This window comes from Plutella xylostella, chromosome 11 (genome assembly GCF_932276165.1).
Source record: "Plutella xylostella chromosome 11, ilPluXylo3.1, whole genome shotgun sequence".
Lineage (NCBI taxonomy): Eukaryota > Metazoa > Arthropoda > Insecta > Lepidoptera > Plutellidae > Plutella > Plutella xylostella.
In genome coordinates, this window is record NC_063991.1 from 2269891 (window position 1) to 2297462 (window position 27572).

Sequence of the window (27572 nt, forward strand, 5' to 3'; positions counted from 1 at the left end):
GTCTTAATTGCGCCCCGTGCTAGCAATTCTGGCGTATGGTTCTGTCTGACAATCAAATGTCATAGGGCTCTTGCTATATTTCACAGAGTATAATACAAATACATACAAGCACAATATACAATTGAATAAAAACGTGATTTTATACGTATTTTAGAATATTATGTAAGTCCAGTCTCTTGTATATTATTGATCAGTAAAAGCATAGTTAGCCATTTTACTATGGTAAAAGTATTTTTACCGCCATTTTACATACGAAACAACCCTAGGGCAGTTATTATGTAATAATAATAACATTTAAACCAATTTTTCTTTTAAAGATTTTGACTTAATAATAATACAAATGCTTTAAATTGCGCAAGTCCGCAAAGAAAATCAAAACTTTTCTCTTATAAAGGGTGATGAATGTTTTCACTTCAACCCCGAACACCGGTATAAAGTGAATTCAAGAAATCCCGTGTGTCAATACCATGCTTGTTTACATATTTTTTTTTAACCGTTGATATGCTTATCAAATATAAAATATATTAAATACATATGTTACATACATATTCGTTCTCTATTTAGGTTTAGACACACACAATCATGTTCTATATATACAGGGTGTTTTAAAAACAGTATAGTAGGTCGAAGGTGGGTGACTTAGATACATGACTGACAAAGTTTGTATGCAGAAGTATATTTTCATCACGAATTTTGAAATGTCGTAGAACAGACATAATTGTTCAGAATATTATCACCACTACCTTACTGCGACCAATATCCTTTTTTAAACATCCTGCATATTATTCGATTACATATCAAAACTATAAAAAATAAACTCACATTTTTTACAACACTCTCATACAAAGTAAGATATTATGTACAAATAACATGTCGTATATAAGAAAACAATATATTTAATGTAAAGAAAATAATAACACTCGATTTTCTATTCTTACTTATAATTAGTAAATTTATACATAAAGCTCACAAATCAATCAGTATTCAGAACCCATCATGTTTTTGTGATATAAAGTCTTATTTTATTTAACTCTTTCTATAATTTTCTTAAAAGATCTGCACTATTGATTAACTATACATAAAAATTCATCGCTTACATAATTTATCTTCGATTCTATCCCATTGGTGTTCGTACCTATCTACACTTCATAACACAAGTAACCACGTAACTCTTCCAAATTGGCGGCCATTTTGGATTTATGCACCAATCATAAGACAGGAATCAGAGCGCATAATTCCGAAATGGACCAATAGCGGCAAAACGGCATAACACGCACTAATAGCGTCGCGCGGATTTGACATATTGTTGCTTGCTTTTGACAAGTGTCATCTGTGCATTGGTCTAGTTAAGTTGTCCCTAATTAGGGCATGTTTCACAATGTCTGGATAATGGCTACTTGTAAGATAAAAGATAAATATACGATGTATCTATCTATCTATCTATCTAGATGCTGTCACTGCCTAAAACATAATTACAGAGAGTGCCAGCATGTCTTTTATCCCACAAGTACCCATTATCCACACGTTGTGAAACAGGCCCTTATAATAATAACCTACCCATTCATTCACTTCTTTTCCCTAATCCCTAGAGGGGTAGGCAGACGTAAAGTTGCTAAATGCTATTCTAACACAATCTCCCAATACGCTCATAATTACATCAAATACATAATTTGTTTATCTAGTCTTAGGGTGCTTAAATAGAGAATCGGGTTCCCTGTACCTACCTGTACCGGTAACCTGATTATGCGAAAGCGCTCACTCACGGAGCATTTCCCGGATTTTTTTATGTCATGAGCGCTTTCGCATAATCAGGTTACCGGTACAGATAGATACAGGGAACCCGATTCTCTATAAAAACCCTGGATTATGCAGCAATTTAAGTAGTCATCTAGCTATAAGTATTATTCCAATGTATAAAAATGGTATTTTAATGGCAGTTTCATACGTCATAAGCTGGCATTACTCTATTTTAAGGCTGGGTTTAGTCGGGCCATAAAAGTTGCCAAATTCATGGCATATTCATTGCTAGTCTGAACACCGCATAAACGCAAATATGTATACAATACTATAGGTATACATAACGTTATAGTTTCCAAAGCAACATCACTGTCCTCAGAATAGTAATCACATTTTTTTTAACTTTATGTGACTTCTATTGGAGGCAATTTAGACATCCCCCTTTTTACAGGAGGACTTTTTAAGCCGACATAAAGACGAAACTTAGCTCAGAAATAAATAGTAATTGCACTAGTTACTCACAATGAGAGTTACTAGAAAAGGCTGCAAAATTTCCAACATTAATATCATAACTATTGTACGGCATACCGTTTTCTAAGAACATTAATACCTACAATAGAAAAACAGTATTTATCTAGCTTTATCCATTGCGTCTGTAGCTACGATGAAACAATTAGACAATATTGTCCCAGTACTGAACGTATAACCACCCTCATTTCGGGTCAGACGGTTAAAACCAAATTGTCTCTGTTTCAAAAACATCTCATACTATTTCTTCTACATGGCTCTCTAACTTTAGCTATAAAACCTAGGGACATACGACTTTGAACCTTATAGTCTGTCTTTCAGAACACAATTTGCAGTGGAACGTTATGTATTTGGTCTGGTTTCTATTTATTAACAGTCAGTCTTTCTACATACATTTATCTATCTACTTATAAGCATTGGAGTATCTTGGGCGTATACACTGAAAATATAAAACTTACGAACATCAGATTTTAGGAACTACCATCAAATTCAATGACAAGAAGAAGCTATATTTTTCGTATTGTGTAGGCTATGGTCGTTTTTAATCCTCTACTGAAAAATATTGGTGTTATAATTTTTTCATACAATATCAACTTTTCAAATGCCAACAAACTTCAAAGTTTTCTTAAAACTTCTAAGAATTCACTATAACTCAACTATTTTATATCTTCTCTTTACATACAACCCAATATTCCACAGACAAGAAAGACTGAATGTTTACTTTTAAATTATTATATATAAAAAAGTGTGTCAAAGACAGACCACGGAGGGGCAACGCACGTCGACACGGCTCGCAGCCGCTTCACGCGTGATTATGTCGATACGGCTCGCAACAGGCTTAGGGTTTTAGACGCTTGTAGTTCGCCAGATGGCTGTTGAGATGCTGCGCCAGCTGGTCCGCGCGGGCGAAAGACGCCTGTAAAACAGTAGGGATAACAGTTAGTTTAAAAGTTGATAAAAGTTTTGAATAGGGAATCATGTTCTAGAGTTTAGACCACACGCATAAGACAAGTAGCTAGTAGTTGCTGCCCGTGAATAGTTTTATCATCTTTATGAGGCCGTAATAAAGATCATAATGATATAACTAGCAGTAGTCAATCTGGTCCTACAGAAGATAGTGATGTACTCTGTTAGAGATAAGTCAATTAAAAAAAAAATTAACCCAAAATTTATTTTGACACACATCATACTGCTTCTACTTTATAGAGATATAATTATGTATTTTGAAATATATTATTGCCAACTTGTAAATTGTTCATGTGTCTTGTATTTACCTATTTTAGAAAATCAAAGGGAAAAAAAATACTCTCTTAATCCATACCTTACAAACAACACACTTGTACAGCTGCCGCGCGTGGTTCTGCAGGTGGCGCGTGAGCGAGTGCGCGTGCGAGAACCCCTTCGCGCACTGCGGGCACGAGTGAGTCGCCGGCGAGCCGTGCGTGAGCCGGTGCTTCGCCAGCGCCGAGTGTGACGGGAATTGTGCCCCACAGGTGGAGCAACGACCTAAATGAATAGAAATATATGATTGCGGTTATCACATGAGTGTTGGTTTTTGGTACAGGATTTAGAAGATACACCGAGAGAGAGCGCACGTCTCATTATAGTAACATGTAGGACAATTAGGCGGCTTGTTTAGCGAGTCACTCGGATATTAGATGACTCGCTAGTAACTAAGTAAAACGAACATATCGAGAATCTTCTTCTTCAATGCGTTTAGCTATTTCGATTGATTCTAGAATGTTCGTATTAGTGAGCGAGTGCGAGAACCCCTTCGCGCACTGCGGGCACGAGTGAGTCGCCGGCGAGCCGTGCGTGAGCCGGTGCTTCGCCAGCGCCGAGTGTGACGGGAATTGGGCGCCGCAGGTTGAACAGCGGCCTGGATTAAAAAGTAATTTATTATTGCAGTTATCACACTTGAGCTGGTTTTTGGTACAGGGATAGACAGCCGCCGTGGAGGTTTATTTACTTGGAATTAAAACACACCTATCTTACTATTATTATTAGCCAAAAACCAACTTTAATATTATTAGCTTACAACTTACAACCAACTTTTTACTTTTTTTAAATGAAAATGATCACTTTTGTAACAACATACGATGATTATACTTGTGATGAGTGTAAAAAATGTGAACCTGTATTAGCGTTTCTCTTGTCCACACTAGCCGGTACATAACCCGCCAGCCCTACCTCATCATCAAATCACTCGGATATTTGTAACTTTTAAGACGAGTATAAAAATGGTTTTGCGAAGTAAATCGCGCGGTGTGTTTGCGGCATCTAGCTTTACATCTAGCACACTTTTAAGACGAGTGTAAAAAGTGTAAAAATTTGATTGATTTTCATAGCACTGACCGGCGCGCTCGTCGCATACTTACTATGCGGCACACCTCACAACTTAGTTACACTCCACTTTAAATACGAGTGTAATAAATGTAAACATAAATTTGTGTAGTCATCGTAGCACTCACAAAAATTTGTGTTTCAGTGTGCACTCATCAGCGGTGTGTTTGCGGCACAACTTACAGCTTCACATCTAGCCACGGCGCGCTTTTAATACGAATGTATGTATGTAAAATGTGTAAAAATGGATTTCCATCACATACCAGCTCGTTCGTCGGCCGTGTGCTCGCGGTCGTGTGCGGCTAGTTCCGCTTCATCCTCGAAGCACTTCACAACTTAGTTACACGCCACTTTTAAGACGAATGTAATAAGTGCAACAATGAATTTGAATAGCACTCACCGGCGCGCTCGTCAGCCGTGTGCTCGCGGTCGTGCGCGGCTAGTTCCGCTTCATCCTCGAAGCATTTGCGGCACACTTCACACCGGACTGTCATCTGGCCGCGGTGAGCTTCCGCCCTGGAAGGGAAGAAACGTGTTTAGACAAGTCTTGGGTATAAATAACACGTTAGCTAAGTAGCTATACATGACATATAGAAAGGAAACTAAGTCACGTATGTCCGATATTGAACATACGTTGTAACGATCCCGAAGGGTTACTCCTGTGTGCGATAGATCATGATGACCAGTGCCCCTGTTTTTAAGGTAAGAAACGAATGAAACGCATACAAACTCCAGTAAACCGCCTAAGAGCACTGCTTACAGCGCCATCTAGTAGCAACTAAAGTAACGAACTCTGTAACTCGTACAGCGTCATCTAACGTCAAGCGAAGTAACCATTTAGTGACTAACTTGTGCTCATATAGTATCTCCCGCCGCGTGAACGTCATGGCGCAGCAGTCGCAGTCGTAGCGAGACGATGAGCGGTTGCGCGAGCGCGACGATGACGACGCTAATACGCGCAGTTATAGTTACCAACATTCCATTTGACATCAGCATGCAGCATTATCATTAGATAAATAAATTGGTAACTTCAAACAGCAAGCTAGGTATATATAGGTCGAGCTAAAACACAACCATACCGCGATGTAAAACACTACCAACAGCGCCATCTAGTATCGCCTTCAGTAACTAACTCTTATAGCGCCATCTAACGTCAAGCGAAGTAACCATTTAGTGACTAACTTGTGCTCATATAGTTTCTCCCGCCGCGTGAACGTCATGGCGCAGCAGTCGCAGTCGTAGCGCGACGAGGAACGGTTGCGGGAGCGCGAAGACGAGGCGGAGGTGCGCTGGTGGCTGCGCCGGTGGATCCTGGAAGATGGGGGGGGTGGTTAGTGGGGGGTAGTGTAAGGGATTTTTTTTATATTTTGGTCACTTGACTTTTACTTTGAAGAATTGTAGAAGCTGTATTTTTGGCGAATTTCCAAAAGTGAAAAGTCGTGAAAGAAAGTAGTTCAGAATGACCTCCTAAGTCAGCCTGTTTCGGCCTATACAGGTTGTTGAGAAAAAGGAGGTAGTATTGATGCACCAAATAGTGGCCAAAGTGTTTCGTATTTTAACATACGTTACGAAGTTTTCAACTCTTTTATAACGCAGGTATGCTTACCTACTTGTTCATCTAACTAATTTTATTATTTGTAATTGTAATCGTGTATTTTTATACAATTAAGTGTTTATAAATAAAATATACTTATTAATTTGATCTGTTCCTTTTATGTTACTGCCCATTATGACTCCCGCGATGGACTCACTTGAGCGTGACGCTGGTGGAGTACCACTTGCGGCAGACGTGGCACTGGAAGCTCTTGTCCGGCGACTCGTTCTCCGACTCGGAGAGCGAGCGCGCGGGCGACACGGCCCCCGGCGCGGGCGACACGGCCGCCGCTCGCTCCGGGTCCGAGTCTGAGTCGGAGGTGGGTTGCGAGGCGTGCGACCAGGCGCCTAGCGATCTGATTAGGGAGAAAAGGGGTTGGTTAATATTATTTATATATACATACCCATGCTTACGGCTGTAATCCCCGAAGGGGTAGTCCGAGGTGACTCGCAAGGGACCTCGTATTTTTTATACTTATTGAAGAAAATTATTTTTATTTTAGTATAGTATAACCTTCATGGAGGAGCAACGATTAGGGACAGACGTAAGTTAGGATACCATTCAGTCCTACGCTAAGGGTGGATTCGACCAACGTCGAGTAACTTTTTACTCACGAGTAAACTAGCAGTTACTCGCGAGTAAGCCGATTTTGCATTCTACCAAACCTGAAACCAAGATAACTAGCTTATCCCAAGAATAAAATGTTATACCGCCAAAATTGACCGTGTAACGAGCTTATCCGAGAGTAATTTTGTAATGGCGGCGGCACATCAGCTGATTAGAAAACCGTCATAATGACATATAAGCACATCTGTCAAAACATAAACAAAAGTACGTTAATAGGCAAATTCTCAAAATAACAACAGCAAATAAAATATTAAAACATAAACAATTTCATACTATTATAATCCATTCAAACTAAGTTGGCATGTCATTTCTATTGCATGCTTTGAAACGCAACTATTTTTATTTTAGTTGCATTACAGTTTCGTTCCTCGTTCATTCAATTAATCATGGTATAACTTGGTACGAGGGCGGGTCAATAAGTCCGTGACTTTTTGAACAAAATACTGGTTTTTGGATATTTTTTTTATTTATTTTTCAACGTAGTCTCCTTTGAGCTCTATACACTTTGTGCAAAGTTTCTGCAATTTTTTTATCCCTTCCAAAAAATGAGGTTTCTCGAGGTCATCAAAATACCCACCTTGGCCTTCTTTGGCACCGATTCACCCCGAGAAACCCACCGTTTAGACTGATTTTTGGTCTCTGGTGTGTTGTGGTGCATCCACGTTTCATCCACGGATACAAAACGGCGCAAAAACTCGTCCGAATTTCGGTTTAACAACGCCAAACACTCCTCTGCGAAGTTGTCATTCGATTGCGTTTGTGAGCAAACGCGGCAGCCATCTTGCGGAAAGCTTTTTCATACCCAAGTGATCATTCAAAATTGAAACCACTGAGCCACGTGATATCCTTGTGGCTTCCACTATCCCTTTCACTTTCAATCTCCGATCGGCCAACACCATGTCGTGAATTTTTTCAATCATTTCAGGTGTAGAGACCACAACTGGGTGCCATGGACGTCCGGCATCTTCCGTACTTGTACGGCCACAACGGAATTCATTAAACCACTTTTAACCATAGATATTGATGGTGCAGAGTCCCCATAATCTTTATCAAGCTTAGCCTTGGTTTCAGTGATGGTTTTTTTCCGTAAAAAAATCATGCTTAGTGAGCACACGAAATTCAGTTTTTTCCATTATGTTTTAAATCACGCGGTTGTTGCTAAGAACGGGTGTAAAACACAAACCAAGTGACGTAACTTGTGCAAATTTTGACAGATGTCTACTGACAGATGCTTGTTGACAGGAGCAGTGTTGTTCTTTCAGTTAAGTGGCGGGAAATTATAAAAGTCACGGACTTATTGACCCGCCCTCGTAGAATGCAAATGTACTTATCCTAGATATTTACTCGCGTATAAATTTTATTCCGGTATAATTATTCTCGTGTAAGATGATGTTTGGACGAATTCGCCCTAAAACGTTTAGCCGTTGGCTGGATGATAAAGGCAGGTTGTAGATCTTTTGTCTGATGGTACAGAGCTATATACCTTTTAGCTATGTCACCTTTACATGGTGATTACAGATACATGAGGACATTTTAGGTGGATGTGTACATTACTAGCTGATGATAATGAACATGAAGTGAAGCTATTGTCCTGTAATACTAAATTACCATGTGTACTGTACTTAATTGTTTTAGAAACTGAATTCGTGTTTAATGTGAATAAATTATTGATAATTTTTATATACCTTTCAGCAATATCGTTGATGATGGGCGGCGGCGCGCCGTTGCGCTCGTCATCACTGTCGGATTCAGACCCTGAGCTGGAGCTGCTGGAGCCTGATGAGGAGGAGGAAGAGGATCCGGAGCCTGCGCGTAACATCATTGGAATTAATTAATTATGTTAAACACAATTGTTTAGTACACTCGACCCTTTTTTTTTTAATCTTAGGTCGGAAGATTTTGAATATTCAAATATTCAAATATATTTATTTAACAAAAAACACAATTTACAATCAGAAATACACTGCGACCCTCACACTAGACAAGCCTGTGACGTGAGGATCAGATTACGACATTATAAATACGACTACTACGGTTTACAGTAATTTGTATAGGTTGGTACTAGTAAATATTAAACAATAACAATAATTTTGGTACTTAGGTGAAATCAAAAACTTTTTTTTTTTTTTTTTTTTTATATCATTTATTTATCCCAATTACATGTTTTTACTTAATTCTATCTAGCCACTATCGGAAACCACTAGGTTTATCTGTAGCAGCGAGTGTTACTGGCAGAAAGTTACTAATTACTTAACTAATTTAAACGAAACAGAGTTACATTACCTACTTAAGTATCTAACAATTAACTTATATATTACAGTTCCTAGATGTCTTATTTTTAACAAGAAAATCTTTTATCTTACTTTTATACTTATGAATATTGCTATTTATATATAGATTCTGAAGGTCGTTAGGAAGTTCGTTGACAATATCCGGCAAAAAATACATCCATATCCTAGTTCCATAAGTGTTATTATATCTAGGCAATGTATACATGGGTATATAACTTAGCTTACGTAGTCTAGTAGGACGTTCCTTTTTTTTCAGGAATGTTTTATTACAGTCTTCCTCGATAAGCGTTTGTAATTTTAGTTTGTCGTATATATCTAAGACTTTACAATAATGGAATAGGTTAATTTTGTTTTTCTTATATTCTAACATGATTTTATTAGGAACAATTACTTTTAATATACTTTTTTGGAGCTTATAAATCTTTTCTAAGTGTGTTTTGTATGTTTTTCCGTAGCTACTTAAACCATACCCTATTATTGAATCAGCCATCGCCATATAGATAAGTCTCAATATGTTAAATGGAACTTTATATTTGAGAATAGCCATTTTACCTAACAGTGCTCTGAGCTTGGTACAGACGTGGTTTACATGCGGCTCCCAATTAAAACGCTGGTCTATTATCAATCCTAGGTACTTATGTTGTTGGACCACCTCTAATGAAATGCAATTACAATTAGTATTTTTTGTGTGGAAGCATTGGTGCTCGTGTGCTATGATACTAGGTTGTATGTCATAGGTGTTGTGCGATGAACGTATATGTACCACCTTTGTTTTGCTTGCATTGATAACAAGCCCCGCGTCGTGAGCCCATTTGCATAATAGGTCATAGTTTTTTTGCATGGACCGCTCCGCTATTTTTAGGTCTTTGTGGGCGATGACCAAGCATGTATCGTCCGCAAATTGGTAGACAGAGCCTTCGGTAATTATGTTACACATGTCATTGACATAAAATAAATATTCTAATGGAGCTAATATGGATCCCTGCGCAGTTCCTACAGTGGTAGGTATCATATTACTGAGCTGCTCTGATATTTTTACCGTCGTGAAGCGACCGCAGTGATAATTTTTTATCCATTTTAGAAATGGCCCCTGTATACCGTTTTGTTCTAATTTGTTGTATAAGGTTTCGTATTCTATGGTATCGAAGGCCTTACTAAAATCGATAAAAGTGGTTAAAACATGTTTTTTGTTATTTAAGTGTTCGTTAACTTCGTTAGTAAATTTTGCTAATAATTGAGTTGTACTTTTATTTTTTTGAAAGCCGTGTTGGTTATTATTTATTATATTGTTTTTTCTAATATAGTTATTTATTTGTGTACCAAAGTATTTTTCAATAATCTTATCTATACTGGACAAGATAGTGATAGGTCTATAATTATTAGTGTCGGTTTTTATTCCGTTTTTGAATATTGGTCTTATGATACCGATTTTTATTTTGTCCGGGTATATAGATGTTTCTATACACTGGTTAATCAGGTGAGTAATAGTGGGAACCAGCTCATTAGATATGCTTTGTATATCGCATACTCTGATACCATCTATGCCTGGACTTTTTTTTGTATTTAAGTGTTTAATTATTCTTTCCGTGATCTCATTAGTAGCATTGTATATTTTTATGCATCTATCTGTGATATTTGTGTGATTGTTGTTATCTAACAGTGGTATTTTACAGTTTAGGCAGATTTTTTTAACATTATTACTGAATTCCTTAGCAAACATATTAGTTAAGTTAGTGACATTCGTTTGGAATGCCTTACATATTATGTCATCAACTGAATAAGAAATTTTACCACATAATCTGTTTATTATTTGCCAGATTTGTTTGGTATTTTTAAAGTTATTGCTTATTTCCTGTCGTGTAAAATTATTTTTAATTAAATTAGTGTATGCTATGGTTTTATTCCTGTAATTATTATATATTAATCTATTTTTTGCGTCGCTTTGATCCTTTTTCCATATTTTATAAAGTTCATCTCTTTTTTTACACATATATATTAGTTTTTTATCGATCCACATACATTTTTTTCGTTTACTATCATAATTAAGCTTGACACTGTACTTACATTTCTCATAAGCTAAAGTAAATTTATCAATAATAAAGTTAAGTATGTCGTTGGGGTTTTTCATTTCCAGTGTTGAACTCCAATCGATATTTTTAAGTTCAAGTTTAAGTTTTTGATGATTAAGTTTAGTTACCGTCTTATTCGCTGTAGGTGACGGGGTAAAAAGCGTATTGTCTTTTATCAGGCAACCGGTTATACAATGATCAGCTGGGGCGATGTTGATAACGGCTGTGTGCACGTCGCAGTTACCTACGCTACGCATAAAAATATGGTCAATACAAGATTTCGTTATAATATCACCCTTTTTTTCTATCCGTGTGTACTGAGTGATACCGCATTCCATACCTAATTCACTTAACTTGTTTAAATACTGATTTCGTTGCATATTAATTTTTTTTAAATCGATGTTCATGTCTCCTATAATCATCAAATTATTATTATGCGCATATTTTCTATTCAAAACAGTTAGTTCATCAATAAAACGCGGTATACTTTTCTCCGGTGGTCTATATACGGCACAGATTCCGAGTTTGTAGTTATAAAGTGTTTTTATTTCGCCTGTTATACACTCAAAGTTATATGTACATGAGTTAGACCTGTTAAATTCTAGACTATTATGTATGTATAGAATAATACCACCACCTTTTCGATGATTCCTAAGTTCTGTATACATATTGTAATTTTCTGTTTATTTAACTGATTGGATACAAAATAAAATGAAAGCATGCATTTATGTTATCAAACCAGATTGATAGTAATGTAACTTATAAAAAACATATCAATATAAATTAAATAAATAAAATATAAATAAATATATATATATAATATCGCGGGACGATGGACAGTCAAGATTTGTTGGATAGTATAGATTCAGTTTCGTCGTAGCTTAAACTGAGGAGCCATTTCGAGACTTTGGTTTTTACTTCCAATGGAAGTATACATTGAGTTCTTAGTAAGAACCCCAAAATACATATTATTTATTTATTGGTATACAGTATGTTATTAAAGTAGTTTAGTAAGCAAAAATGTGGTGACTCTAATAATCTTTCTGAACTTCTTTAGATCTAAATTTTCATTGCTAAAAAATACTTTTCATAATTTGTAACACTCTGTATAAAGCATTAATAACTTGCCAATATGGTTCGTATCTATCTACTATACACACATAGCGGATATAATAGTAGTCAGTATTTATTTACCTGAAGCTGAGCTGGAGCTATCCGAGTCAGAGTTGGAGCTGTCCTCAAGTTTCTCAACCCGCGTGTCTAACTCGATCACGGAACGATCTGTGAACAAACGACAATATTGATCAGTCAGTCCCTTGACAACTACTTCAAATATGAAGGGCCTTTTCCAATATCTCCAATAGATGGCGCCACACGCGATCGCTTAGGGAATCTAGTCGTATAGGTCTGTGCCTTTGACTTCGTATAGGTATGTCGATTGGATGAAGATGGCGTTTTGTGGCGCTTTTTTCGAGATTCATAAGACAATTTCTAAGTTTAAGCACTTGCCATTTTGTAACGCAACAAATAAAGCTTCACACTTAAGGCTATCCCGTCATCTATCATTCCCGTTGGGGTTCGCGTTGTAGGCGTCGTCCTTGTCCAAGTTGGCGTACTTCTCGTGCAGATGGCGCCACTCTATATTACCACTAGATGACACTACTATCACATTCCACACCTAATTAGTTAACGCTTACTACAGTAACTACAAAGCTTACCTTCGCTCCCCCGCTCGTTCTTCTTACAGTTAGCAGCTAAAAGCTGAGCGTTGTAGGCGTCGTCCTTGTCCAAGTTGGCGTACTTCTCGTGCAGATGGCGCCACGCTCCCATGCCACTCAATATTACCACTAGATGGCGCTACTATCTCCTTCTACACCTAATTAACTCTTACTACACTAACCTAGGTAAGGCCGCCATTTGTACCGTCTATGTTGTGCATTCCCTATTGTAATTTCTGTGTTTGTGTGTAATAAAGAATTATCTATTTATCTATTTACCTTCGCTCCCCCGCTCATTCTTCTTACAGTTAGCAGCTAAAAGCTGAGCGTTGTAGGCGTCGTCCTTGTCCAAGTTGGCGTACTTCTCGTGCAGATGGCGCAGCGCGCGCAGGTTCTCGTCTAGAGAGAGCGAGTCGGACGCTTGGCTCGGCGAACCTGAGGGAATATAATGATAAGAATAAATACTTTATTGGACCCTAGCTTTTCACTTAAGCTTCGCTTCGCCTTAAAAAGATTTCCCGTGGGAATTCCGCGATAAAAAATTGCCTATATCCATGGTGTTAGCTAACTCCATACCAAATTTAATTAAAATAGGTTCAGCCGTTTTGACGTGGAGAGGTAACAAACATACACACATACTCACAAACTTTCTTAATATTAGTAGGACTGTGACAAACCATTTTTAAAACACATGTAGAATGTCATATAAGAGTTGTCTATCTTTTGGGAAGTAGACTGTTGAGGTCTAAAAAGTTGTTATTATTGCAAACCCGTCATTTTTAACCTATCAGTTTTGGAATTATTTGAGAAATTGTCCTTATTAGGGACTGAAAGTAGGATACTCACTTAGGGTTGAAAATGAGGTGAAGTTAGGTAGGTGGTGAAGTTGTTACGGACTCACCCAAATCCGGTTCATCGTCGCTGTCGAGGCTGATCGGCTCCGAGTTCATCGGCATCAGGTTGCTGCGGACGCGGATTTCTGAAACAAAAAGGTTAAGTAAAAAATATGCTAAGTAGTACCGATAACCGCCAACAGATGACGCCGATAGATGAATAGAACTTCGGTAAAATCTTATATCTTCTAAAAAATATAAAGTTATACAGGGTGTTGCAAAAAGGGTATACTAAGCCGAAACCTACGTGTGCAGCATGTTATATTTAAACCTGGAAATAAACGCAGACGGTAAAAAAACAATCTCCATAATAATAAAATCACGTGACTACCAAAGTTTCTATAGATTTTTTTTTTCGAGTCGAGGCTTAGTATATTCTTTTTGCAACATCCTGTATAAGTCAATGCAATAGTGATTCTGTTATCGTCCATACGAAGTCTATTATTATTATCACCCTGATTCACTAGCCTTTAATAGCTCAGTGACAACTACACAAGAAGTAGTACCGACAACCGACGACAGATGGTGGTAAAGCAGGTTAAGCAAATGTGCGTATGGAAGACGATCCTTATATCTTCTCTTATAATCTATGGCGTCACGTTTACCATTAATGAATTATTTTTATTAATAGTTACTCACTGCCCTGCGTAGAACTATTGGACGCCATCATGCCCCCCGCCATGAGGTCCGTCTTGCGGGGCCTCCCACGCTTGCCCTTCACTCGCTCGCTGCTCGGCGCCTGAGAATGTGAAGCGGTAATTTAGTGTTGACGCGTAGTACGGTAGTAGCTCAGACGGGTAAGCGGCCGGTTCTGACGATATGGAGGTGTGGGTTCGAATCCCACTCGTGACATAATTATTATGTCTAGCTGTAGAGGAGTTCTTTGGAATTTATGTTAGAGGTATTATTATATTTGACATTCGAAATTAAGATTTTCAAAATGGTCAAAACTATGGGGAGGTCGTTTAGTTAGCATTCGAGTGAGTTAGATTCTAAATCATACTACTGCAGAGCAGAAGAGTAGAAGTATGGAAATCAGGATTAGACAAAAGTAACGTGGGGCGCCCTCCGATCCCACTGGACCGACGACCTTTCACAGCCGTTAGTAGGCTGGTTGAGGAAGGTCGCTGTTATTCGAAGTCGCGAAGACAGAATATTTGTGGCTCTAGGAATAGAGAGGCCTATGTCCAGTACTAATCAATTACATGATGATGATTTCCATAATGTTCATAGACATCTAAAACAAAATTTGCATATTAATTCTTGACAGATGTGTCAATAATCCCTTGTTATAATGTAAAAGGGGCGTTCATGATCTAACAGAGTATGGTATAACTAGGCCTAAGTCCACTCACATTAGGATCCTTCCGGGGGCGGCCGGGCCCGTTGCCGCCGGCACTTAGCGCCCGCTTCGTGTACTTGCGCTTCACGCGAGGGGTCGTATCTCCAGTGGACGATGAGGCGGCCGAATCTATAGGCATAGTCTGTGTTAGTCATAGTATAATATTATGATCCTGTAAGTCTGATTCAGCCTTAGTTCAGCTCAAACGTATGTCAATTGGACGATGTGGCGGCCGAATCTATATATAGGCATATTGCGTTTTAGTTATAGTGGCATTGGAATAATGGAAGAATTTCGACCAATGTCAATAAGATTAGCCTATTATTGCGCAGGAGTTGATGATATTTGATGTACCACCATTGACACGGACATTAGTAATTAATTAATTATTCATAATCAGCATTGTCTATCTGATATCTGATAGATCCATAAAAGGTATGTCAGTTTTGAAACATGTATGGATGGACTGGTAATAAAATAATATTGTCCACTAGTGATTAAAGTTTATAAGAATGTTTGGCGCTCCTTTAGTGGGGCTTATGTTAGCAAGGCGATGATGATTGGCTGATGATAATGATACTAATGAAGAAGGATGATCCCGAACCCATACTTACATAATAAGGCACGCACTTAAAGAAACAATAATAAAAATGGCGGACAAACTCATGCTGTTTCTAGACTGGCTATATTTGTAGGTCTTTCCACACTCTTTCCTACTCCCACTAATGAAACGGACGCCATTTTCAAATTGTTTCTTTATCTGTGCGGGTTATACATGCACACACACTGAATTAAATACACATGAAACATGCTTTTAAATTGATCTATTCTACTGATTTATTCGCGGAAGATTTATATTTCATTTTCTATAGCGTCTACCATAAAGATTTACGTCATTTTAAAGAATTTAATATTAAACGAGTTCTATTTTTCTTGTAATTAAATAACTATGGTTTAAGAATCTAAGAAGTACCTATTCTATTTCTAACACGGATACAAGATGTAAAGATCAAAATAGATAATATTTAAAAGCGATTTAATTTAATAAACCAAATAAATACAGTAATTTTAAAGTTATCTTAAAAAAACTATTTTTTTTATTTTATTTAAACGAGCATTAAAATTTAATAATGAAATATCTAGCCGAAAAAAATATCATGCGACCTTTTGTACCCTAACTACAAGAGAGAAACTCCTTACACATCCATAGATAACAAAAGCATACAGTCCGACGCATAGACAATATACAGGGTGTTTTAAAAATGGTACAGTAAGCCAAGAGATCTCAGAGGGTCATTCTGGAAAACTCACGCCCCCTTATTATAAAACAAAGACTAATGATTGTTCTGTATTAAACCCAGCTTTAGACCCGACTTTAGAAGATTTGAAATATCTGGACTATAGTCGGTTTTAAACCAAAACTATCTTTAGTCTTCTTTTTATAATAAGAGGGACAGTCCTTGACTTAGGAAAAATCTTTTTTTGTTATTATTCGTGGCAACTTTCTAAATGACGTGACTTTTTAGTACAAGTACAAGTTTTTTTGCACGAAACTCCAAACATTATAGAACAAAAGTTGTTGAGAATGACCACCTGATTCACCCGCTTTCCACCTACTATACCGCTTCTAAAACCCCTGTACACATCCAATCTAACCTCGTCACTACAATCATGCGTTATGCGACCTAAAACCTCAATTACCTTTCTTAGTCACTTTTCTTTTGACAAACTTTCCGTTTCGTCTCATTACGACCTTTTTGTCGACCACTTTTCTTATTCCACCGTTGTTTGTAGTGACTTTCCTTACGAGTTTAGTTTTCGTAGATCTAGGCGTGGCTGTCGAGGAGCGTCTCAACACTCGAGTTTGGAGAATGGCCGTTTTTGACGATAGCATTTTGGCTAGGGAAACGGTTACATGGTGGGTGTTACGGCGGGCTGTGGTTTGGATGCGTGGGTTTGGTGGGTTGCGACCTTTTTGGAAATCCTTTGACTGTTTTTAAATTTTATTATTCAGGGTTTAAAAGTGTAGCTCTTGACAATTTTAACCCAATGATCTACTGGCCGTCTACTGGTCAACTTTTCCAAAGAAACATACCCTCACGTAATAATATAATAATATGTTTCCAATAATTATGTTTATACGGGAAGTGTTGTAGTTTGATCAGTAGATCACGAGATCATTAGATTACACCCTGTATTTTCATAAGGACTAAATGTATCTCAAAAAGATATAGTAAAGGTAGCAACCCACCAGTTATGTTTAGAAAATCTATTATTTTTTTATATTGTCCATGGAAATTTATTTCTATATTTTTATAAGAAATAATCAACTTTCTTAACATAACATGATTAAATAGCATAAAAATGTTAGTCACACAAGTGATAATGAAACATGAGTGTTAAATGTGCAAAGATTAACTTAGGCCAATTTCCTTCAACTAAACATATTATGAAATCAGCCTTAGTTTTAACACAAACCCCCAAAGATATTTACATAGGTACCCTAGAATTATAGGAGGTTTTACAGAATCAAGTTATAAACTCAACTTAAATTGACTTTGAAACACATGCTGTGCTACCACAAAAAACTTTAAACACTATTTAACAAGTATTTAAAACGAAATTTGACAGATTTTGTAGGCGTTTGACAGCGCTAAACACCTGTTAAATACTGTCGTAAGTTTTTGTGGTAAGGCCCATGACTTTTAACTCTTTACGTCAGTCAATAAGTTGAAATTCGTATTAATGGGTTTAAAATCGTACGTCGATTTTAAACCCATTTAAAGGTGTCAAAAAGCTCTATGTATTCGGGGATCAGACTTTCAATGGCTCATAACAAAAAATCATTTTCACATTTGTAAGGGGGAAAAAACTGTAGGTATATATTGTAAACTATTAAAAGCGCCATCTCTGGGCCGATATGTAAATCCTCCTTCAAGTTTAGTTTGTTATTTTCGACCAAACAGAAAACCACCCAAACTCCTTGCTCTGTGGCTTAGACAAGGGAATCAGACTTTTAAACCCCAACTCCATATTCTACTGTCTATGGTGCTAAACACTTGAACAAATTCTGGAGATTCAATAAATGTTATGAAATTTTATTTTATTCGCCAATTTCACCTTTTGTTTGTTTTATTGCATCTCTCTGTAATCGTTGTCTACATTGCTGTTAAAAGAGATATGTAATTATTATTATAAATTGGCTATATGCTAACAAAACAACTCAAAAATATGTTCCATTTTTCTAACTAACCTAGTAATATATGGTATATGAATGACAGTCTGACAAAGACTACTAGCTTAGTAGTCAACAGACATCTATAGCATGATTTAATTTTGGGAGTGCTTACACAGTGTTGCAAAAGTCTGAAACTTTTGCAACAGCCTGTATATTGCTCTTTCTATATTAGAATATCATTCACATATTCTCTCATCACAGTTTAACGACGCTATCATTTATCAGCAATGTACAAAACGATATGTAAATGTTTTAGTCACAAATTATTATTACAAATATTAATACGTACAACTAAATCACAATATAACTTACCCCCAGTGCCTCGGCGCTTGTATTGTCTCTTCGCCTTTTTCTCCAACGCTTCTGCAAATAACGATGGAATTTATCAGTGACCTTGCCGCTAGCAGCAGTTAGGTAAATGTACATTCCGGGGAAAGAAGCCTGACTCCTCCAGGTAGCATTGACAATCTGAGTGGTGTCAGGTTGCTTGGCCCAGTCTGTACCCGTCAATCTGATCAACTATCACAATGAGAGCAACAACGATGTTTTAATCACTGCGCTCTTATTTTGAATTGAATTAGTTCGGTTAGATGATAATATGACTTTATTCATTGTTTTTCAGTAGGTAGAACTTAAACAGTTTGACAGTAAATAAAATGGGGACAGTTTTTTGGTTTGTTTTTGTATGTGAGACACCATCTTTTTTTCGTATATCGCTCATCTAAGTATTTTGCGATTTCAGATAATTTCGCATGGTGAAAATTGCTCAGTAACTAGGTAAGTTAACCTGCCGACGAGAATCACACCGATAAGATTACACCCTGTATAATTGTAATGGTGATTAGAGAAATTCGAGATAGACGCAAATGTAATTCTCACTATGAATAAGCACTAATAGATTTTTTTAAATTAAACAACTTTTTAAATAAATTAAACGTAGCATAAAGAAAAAAACAACGCTTAGAACTTAACACAAGAGGATATCATGCATGGATTTAAACAGCATACTAGCTGGTCCACCGACCCGCACTAGGCCAGCGTGGTGGACTAGGCCCAAACCCTTCCTTCATTTTAAGGAAACCCGTGCCCCAGCAGTGGGGACGTGATGGGTCGTGATGATACTAGCTGGCCCGGCGAACTTCATACCGCCTCTTACCCTACCCTAACATACCGCACCGCTAGCCCACTCTGCTCTGGTGGACAGGCAGCCTAACCGTTTGTGTACTGTGATATCTCCAATCTGCCTTCCAAACGTGGATATTTTTTTTTTATGCCAGTAAAGTTTTCACAAACTATCATTTGGTACTTTCGTTGTTACAAGGAAAAAGCAATTAATACTTAATACATTTTAACATATGTATTAATCGAACTTAAATATCTCAGTTTTTATTATGTATGTTTCTCTGTGAGGGTGTAAGTACCTGCAACTGGCTCTCTTGAGTGGAACCGTTGTGTATATCCCCAAGGTCTAGACTGCCTTCTTAAGCTTGGACCATTTCATAGATCCTTCACCGTAAGAGCGATGGTATACAATATACATTGTACTTCAATGCAAAGAACTCATTCGCGTCTCTGGCGTGAGAAGCGGATGCTTACCCGACTGAGCTACCACCGTTCTCTATTTCTCGTGGATATAACTACCTTCCAGCCTCCATTTCTCGTGGACATTTCCCCCATTTACCCCCACTCACCCAGCTCCCTGGCGCGCTTCCTGGCCAGGTACTCGGGGCTGGTCTTGTCGACTCGGGGGCGCCCGCGCTTGCGCTTCTCCCCTCCCTCGCTGTTGCCGCTGTTATTGAGCACGGCCGCTAGAGGGGAGAGAGGGGGGGAAATTATAAAAAAAAAAAGAAAAAGAAATAAACGCACAGCAGGGGTAAAGGAATGTAAGAAGCGTTTGGAATGAAATTATAGATAATAAAGCAGTATAGATTAAATAAAATGTTTAAGAATTTTCCGGTGTTTAGAGTAGAAAAATATCTAGGAGCCGAATATACTTGTCTTCATTCTACCTTTTCTCGAAGACCTGTTACTAGTTTACTACCCATAAAAATAAATAACAACTGCTATAACTACATTCTTATTTGAGAAGTCGGTGGAAAACATCAGAGCTGGTCTTTGGTTTGTCACCATGATGAAGTGGTTTAAGCACGCTCCAGAATCTCAACAAAACTACACGTACAGAAATAAGATAGAACACATTTATTTGACACACTGAGAACAGAATACGAGAGTGTGTTGGCGCTATTCGGCATCGGCGGAGCTTGCTGTAGTTTTAAAAGTGGATAGTTTTGTCGAGACCCGAGACAAAACCTACCGTAGAGAGTATGGAGCGGGCTTAGCCAGTATTTTTTGTTTTCTATTAAAGTGCGCCAGACATATGTCAAGAACAGTTATTGATATGCCATGATCGGAGGCCTCTTTCATCCGCTTTGGCTGAAAAAAACATGACTCACCCATCTCCTTAGCCTGTTTCCTGGCAGCACTCTTAGCCAGGTACTCGGGGCTGGTCTTGTCAACGCGGGGGCGCCCGCGCTTGCGCTTCGCAGGCGTCGAGGGTGACTCACTGGCGTCTGTTGAATGAGAATTTGGTTTAGCAAATTGAGGCTAGTTTCCCATTGATTGAATTACAGCAGGTCAGGCCGTGATTTTCGTTGCTTAGAAATCATCTCAACACTTGACATTATCTCTTGTTTTACATATAATACTTTACTTAGAATATGAGATATATGTACATGTATATCATTTGCTATGGAATATCAAGTGAGCGGAAATAGCGCCCCCATCATCGGGATACTTGAATTTTGTCTTTCTGTGTAATACAAAGAATGAAGATGCTGGCAAGCCTCTTATAAACTCACAGTTCATTCTATGTAGTATGTATTTGGAGGTTATATTTGAAAACTGAGGCTGGCTTCCCACATTTCATCTAATCGTGCACATTCATTCTTCTTGCTCATTACAATTAGTGTATCAATCTGTTTATCATCTCCATCAGCCCGTAATCCTCCACTGTTGGACATAAGCATCTTCCAACAAGCACAACACTGTCCTGTTCCTCATCCAGCCATTACCAGCCACTGCAAGACGGACTGATCGAACGATATTCAGAAAGGCTCTCGGTTTTATTATTTTAGAAGACATAAATTTTTGCAACACCCTGTATACAACAACTCACCAGTAGAGATGATCTCGGGCTTGTTAGCGTTGTACATCTCCACGGCTGGCGGTATGAAGTGCGAGACCGGGGAGCGGTAGTCCACGCTGAGGGGTAGGGCTCCTGGAATTGGGAGGTTATTGTCGTTATTATAGGTGGTAGTAGTAGTATAACTTTATTGTACATAAATCACTTAAGATGACATTTAAGACTTAAAAAACTATAATACAATAAGCGCAGCCTTATCGCTAAGCGATTTCTTCCAGGCAACCTTACGAGCTAGGAGAGACAATTTTGAATATAAATGAGGAAGTTGTACAAAAACAAAACAAAAATATTAGCACAAAGAAAAAAAAAATACAAAACAAATACTTGAAAATGAAACAGTACAAAGATGCAGCCTTCTCTGCCAGAAAACTTTTGGATGGAAGTGAATGATTGTCATTATCAATATGAGTATATTATGAGATGAGATTAGGAAATCATTGAGGTACTTATGATGTGGTACCGATTTAAGGGTCATTTTCCTTTTGACGTATGGAGTACAAGCTGACCAAAAGGGGCTGTCTTTATTGTTACCAGATGTGCAAACATAAAACATTAGAATGACCAATGAATTGCTCAAAAGGTCTGAAAGCAATAAATACAACAAAAGATGAAATTATAAAACAATTTAAAATATACCAGCAGAAGAAATAGTTCCTCATTGGGAAACATTGTTTCCAAACATCGTTTTTAACAAAAGTGATGCTTGCGCGTTCTTAACTGTGCCGTGTGGTAGGCTAGTAGATCAGTCCATGGTCAAGTATCAGCACAGACTGTGGTGATACTTGCATGTGTGGTAGGCCTTTAAAGCACCCCATTCACTTCACGCACCGCACCCGAGCCCCGATCCCTACCATTCCATGGACAAATCTGTCATGGACTACACTGTCGATTGTGAACTTTATTGAGCCTTGCACAAGGCACTTAACCTATTTGTCACGCAGCGCTCGCGTACCCAGTCGGCGAGCGCCGCGCCGCGCCGTACCGCGAGCCGCACCCACCTACCCATTCACACGCTGATTTGTCCACAGACTACTATGGCAATTAAATTCCTTGTGCCAATGTGCCATCAGATAAACCAATGTTGCTACTTAAATATCCAAGATATATTTTACATTCTTCAAACCAACCCATCCAAACAATACTTTCTTTCCTTCTTTATACAAAACTCTTACCTGGATTAAGTCCATACAGCGGGTTCGGCTGCAAGTTAGGCTTGTTGTCCTGACTTGAGCTGCCTTCGGGTGAGGCGGTGGCGGACATCTCACCCTCGGGCTCGGACGAGTCGTCTCGCTTGATCTGAGGCATGGCGGAGTCCAGCTGGCTCGAGCACAGGGCCATTGCTGGTCGACGCTGGAAGTGATGGTGTCGGCTTGTGAGTTATGGACATTGACTAGTATATTACTAGAGTAAACTGCTCAAGAAAATGGGACCCGCGATGGACCTAATCATCATCATCATAATCTTACATATTTTATCTGACATAATTTGTTTGAATTAGAGCCAGTGTGTAGATGACATTTTCTTTAAGCTAATTCTTGAAGGGTGCATTCTTCCTTTTGAAATCATTGGTTATGGAGGTTTTCTGCATGTTTCATGTGGGTGCAGCAATGCTCCTCTGCCTACCCAGCAAGGGAGTACATTAATACAAGGTGTGAATGTATTTATTTTTTTTCATTTGAATTTTAAGAAACACAGATGACAGCCCTAATTTTATGCAGTATAGTAAAACAGACCTTTGTGAGATGTGGCCAGCTTATTGTTATTATTATAATGTATATGTGGGGAAATGCATCTAAATAACTCAGTCACTGCCATCCAATCCCAATCTACGCAGAGCCTGTAATAAGGGTATAGGACAGGCGATATATCTACACAAATACATAAAAAGAAACATATTAACACCCAAGACCCGACTACAAATATCAGTCTTTAAACAAATATCTACCCTGGCCGGGAATTGAACCAGGCACCTTCGGCATAGCAGTCAGGGCCACTAACCGCTACATTATTGAATTCTCTTGTCTTTCTAACCACTATGCCATTTGGTTGAGTTACCACTGCTATATCAGTAGTCATTTTCAGGTTTTTCTTTCTTTTGTTAGGTTATTTCAATATCCTATGTAAAAGTATTGATTTATGTCTGAGTGAATGGGTGGGTTTCATCAACTAATAAGTTTTTGGGTCATTAATGGGATAGGCACTGTGTTAAGTGAATTATTTATGTCCCTATATTATGTTGTGTTATGTTATGATGAGTAAGTTGTATAGTCTTTGGTACCAAATAATAACTTTCATTAGGATTATGATTGGACTAATATGAATTGTTTTGTTTACAATACAAGCAACCGAATACTAAGCCACTCTGCAAGGTTGACACAGTATGTGTACTTTTGCTTAGTTTGTATTATAGGTAAAAAATTAATTGTATATTTTAAAACTTATGAATACTGCAATACCACTTGTAATAGTAGTGCACAATTACAAACATTGTTATCGAAATCGAGGCAGTAAAAAGACGTTGCGTCGAGAATATCTGAAAATGTCGTAACAAAATCGTTTAGATGTAAAATACTTACTGATGTATGTGTAGTACGATCCTTACAGGTAGCTACGACTTAAAACTCTAATATAACCACTTTAACGACGTCAAAACACTAATAAAACACTTAATATATGATTGCAAGCTAATGATAAACTTAAAACAACAATAGGATTACGATTTCAAACAATAATGATCACGAAAATTGTAAGTAGAGATAGAAATAAATCAATTGTGAAGACTACAAGTGGTACATGTTAAAAGATAGAGGAAATAACGCGAAACACACAATTCCCCGTTAAATTAAATGCACCAACTACATTCTAGGGCCAAGGGATCACGTTTAAAAGTGATTACAAAAGTTTTTAACGCGTTTTATCGTAGATATAAACAAATTTCGCGAAACCTAAAAACTGAGGCGACGTCCATTACGATAGCAATAGGATGATGCTACTGCCTACGGAACTTCAAGAAACAAAATTATTATTTTGCACTGGCAACATTTTTGACCAAATTGACAAGTAAAGTTGCGCTACGCTACCGCGCGACTTTTGTTCCGATTGATTCAAAGAAATATTTTATCAATGCGCAAAAAAACACTTTTTTCAACAATAAAGTGTTAAATTATATTTAGCTATAATTATCAACATAGTTCTTTAATTCATTACATAAAAACCATCCACTGTTTAAAATTTACGAACCTTATAAAATTATACTTCATATACAAATATTGTCATGCCTGGAACATTAGTAAAAATCGGAATTTTTCATATTTGTTTCAAAATAAGACCGTAGTTACGAACATTTGGTAGCACTTTCATTCCCTAGTAAAAAATATTAAAATAAAAAATTAAATCATAACACACTGTTACAAAATATGTTTGAAAAAATTAAGTAAAAAATTATATTTTTAAAATTATAAAACTATTTGCAAATCATAATATTTTACTCAGTGTTGCAACATTCATATGGGTGTGGGACAAGTACCATTCAGTGTTGAAAAGCAGTAGATATAGGTAGGTCGATTGTCGAGTTGGCATTGTTAAGGCCTTATCTCACGCAAGCTAACACTGTTATCGCTCGCTACCAACTGGTGACATTCAGTTTTTATATCACTTCACCTCATGTAAAACGTTGCTCTCATATTTAATTTTCTTATTCATATAAAGCCGTATTTTTATGGCTTGCATTATAAATTTAATCAGTTTCTTCTTAATATTTTCATTTATCCATTCATAAACCTTTATTAATTTAGTAACGATACAAGGACATGTTATTTCACATAGTTATAATATAATGATAAAGGTAGATAAGTACCTATTTTCTACGCTATTTTCCTATAGCGCAAACTTTGTATTTCTCCAATAAAATTTAAAACGTAAGTTAAGTAAAACTTTTTAATACATAATGATTAAATTATATACAACCTAAACTCTGTTTTATCAGCTGTTATGCAGAATAGCTTATTAATAACAACAATTCCATCACATTAAGTTGAATGACCTTGTGTTCGACAGAAGAAAATGCAGTAACTAGGTAGGTATGGCGATAATCAATACTAAGCTTAACAAAAGGTTTCGCACTGACGTAGGAATAAAACATTGCTCAAGTTGAACGAATCATCCCCCATGTCCAATCAAGGATTCAATAATAAATGCATCTGTCTTTAAATTAACTAGATTTTTATAAACGATCATAAAATTAATCTTAGCCGATAAAACATTAAACTCAAAGCCTTTGATTCGTTGTTTCAGAATCGGTATTCAATTTTAATTTATATACTTAGATAAGTCATGTAGGTGGGGCTCTTTGTTATGAAAGACACAAATCCATTAAAATTTAGAGAGGAGAGAGTAACCCAGAGTCCAGCCCTAAGTACTTATAACATAACAGCACATTCAAGGTGTCACAATAATATGCTATTTTGAATAACTGATGGGCATGAACTTCTTGTAAATACGGTATGGTACCTATAGCAGCAGTATAGAATTACAATAACTAAATTAGGCTTCAATAGATTTTAGTAAGTACCTACTTCCACTGACCATCGCCCCTTCTACCACCACCGCCTACCTACCACTGCCTCTTCGTAGAGTTGTGCAAAAGATACCCGTACACGATACCATTTTTTTTGTATAATATCCATTTGTCAGGTAGAAGACAAATCAATGAGTTATTTAAATAATTATTGATATCTATCTATCTATCTATCTGAATTTCTTATTGTGTCGGCAGCTTGATGTTCGCACAAAATGGCATGATATGGATGCATTAACAGAGCTCCCAAAAATTATCATCCACCAACCACCAATCATCTTGAATTGAGTTAATTGGTTTTCCGATCCATGAGGGCTATTGTGAACTCGTTTTGATAACTTAAAATATACATCATCCTAATCCTAATCCTAATCCTAACTAATATTATAAATGCGAAAGTAACTGTGTCTGTCTGTCTGTCTGTCTGTCTGTCTGTTACTCTTTCACGCCAAAACTACTGAACGGATTTGAATGAAATTTGGTATACATACGGTCTAGACCCTGGGAAAGAACATAGGCTACTTTTTATCCCGGAATTCCCACGGGAAAACTTTTTAAGGCGAAGCGAAGCGCGCGGGAACAGCTAGTAGTTAATAAAAGGATTAAGAATGCAGTTTTACGCTTCCTGAGTTTCTGTGGGACGTACGGTGGCCTGCGCCTAAAAGTATACAGGCGGAGTTTTTAAAATAGCGATCCCCTGATGATGAAGGGACCAGCTACATCTGTTATAAATATGTGTAGCAGTGATGTTTATGTGTGAGATCGCTATTTTAAAAACTCTGTAGGTAGTTATTATACAGCATAAATTTTCGTTAGTTGTCTAGACAACAAGAAGGAAAAACATAAAAAATACTGATTCTAAAAGCGGTGATGCATTGATCTTCCTCTGTCCGATGGCATGAGTCTGGTCTGGTGCCTTGGAAGAGGGGCCTTTGGAGTCGAAACCTTAGAGGCGTGGGGACCAGAGGCGCGTTGGCTTTTTAAAGATATTAGTACCAGACTGATAGAAGCTTCAGCAGACCCAGAGCTGTCTCTTATCGAGCCTAAAGGCTGAGCATCGCCATTCGCCATACAGCAGGGTAACGCGGCCAGCCTCTTAGGTAGCCTACCCGACAGCGGCGGCGATTTTTTAGTTTAGTTTTATTATTATAAGTTTAATTAAATTACCATTAATAGTTGTAATTATAATTAATCATATTTCATTTTGTGTTTAGAGGTCGGTTCAAATTTCAAAATGCCATGACCTTTATAATGTTTGCGACCCCTGAATTTAGAAATCATAGACAAAATATAGTTTTTTTTATACCACGGGTTAAAATTGAGTGTTGCCAGTAATTACATTCCTTTATTTTAATTTAGCGCTTAGAATATTAATTTGTATCTTTTTGTTACTGAAGCTTTTGCTACTCGACAA

General features: G+C 37.5%; 1 protein-coding gene across 3 annotated transcripts; it reads right to left on the minus strand.

Annotated features, from left to right (window-relative positions):
* Window positions 1–935: 935 nt before the first annotated feature.
* Window positions 936–24590, minus strand: LOC105380732 (uncharacterized protein DDB_G0271670). Of its 3 annotated transcripts, XM_048623872.1 has the most exons (19): window positions 24159–24590; window positions 22755–22932; window positions 21556–21657; window positions 20834–20950; window positions 20072–20188; window positions 18693–18743; window positions 16844–17041; window positions 15156–15271; window positions 14440–14539; window positions 13809–13886; window positions 13187–13342; window positions 12384–12470; window positions 8515–8635; window positions 6360–6557; window positions 5791–5919; window positions 5009–5124; window positions 4036–4144; window positions 3587–3662; window positions 936–3181 (listed from the first exon to the last, which is right to left on the minus strand). In XM_048623872.1, exons 2-19 carry the CDS (start codon window positions 22918–22920, stop codon window positions 3104–3106), a joined length of 2115 nt encoding a protein of 704 aa, XP_048479829.1. In that variant the 5' UTR covers window positions 22921–22932; window positions 24159–24590; the 3' UTR covers window positions 936–3103. The 3 variants fall into 3 exon arrangements, with proteins under 3 accessions (XP_048479829.1, XP_048479831.1, XP_048479830.1); XM_048623874.1 differs by lacking the exon at window positions 4036–4144 and having other exon boundaries at window positions 3587–3771; XM_048623873.1 differs by lacking the exon at window positions 16844–17041 and having other exon boundaries at window positions 24159–24588.
* Between the last annotated feature and the right edge of the window lie 2982 nt (window positions 24591–27572).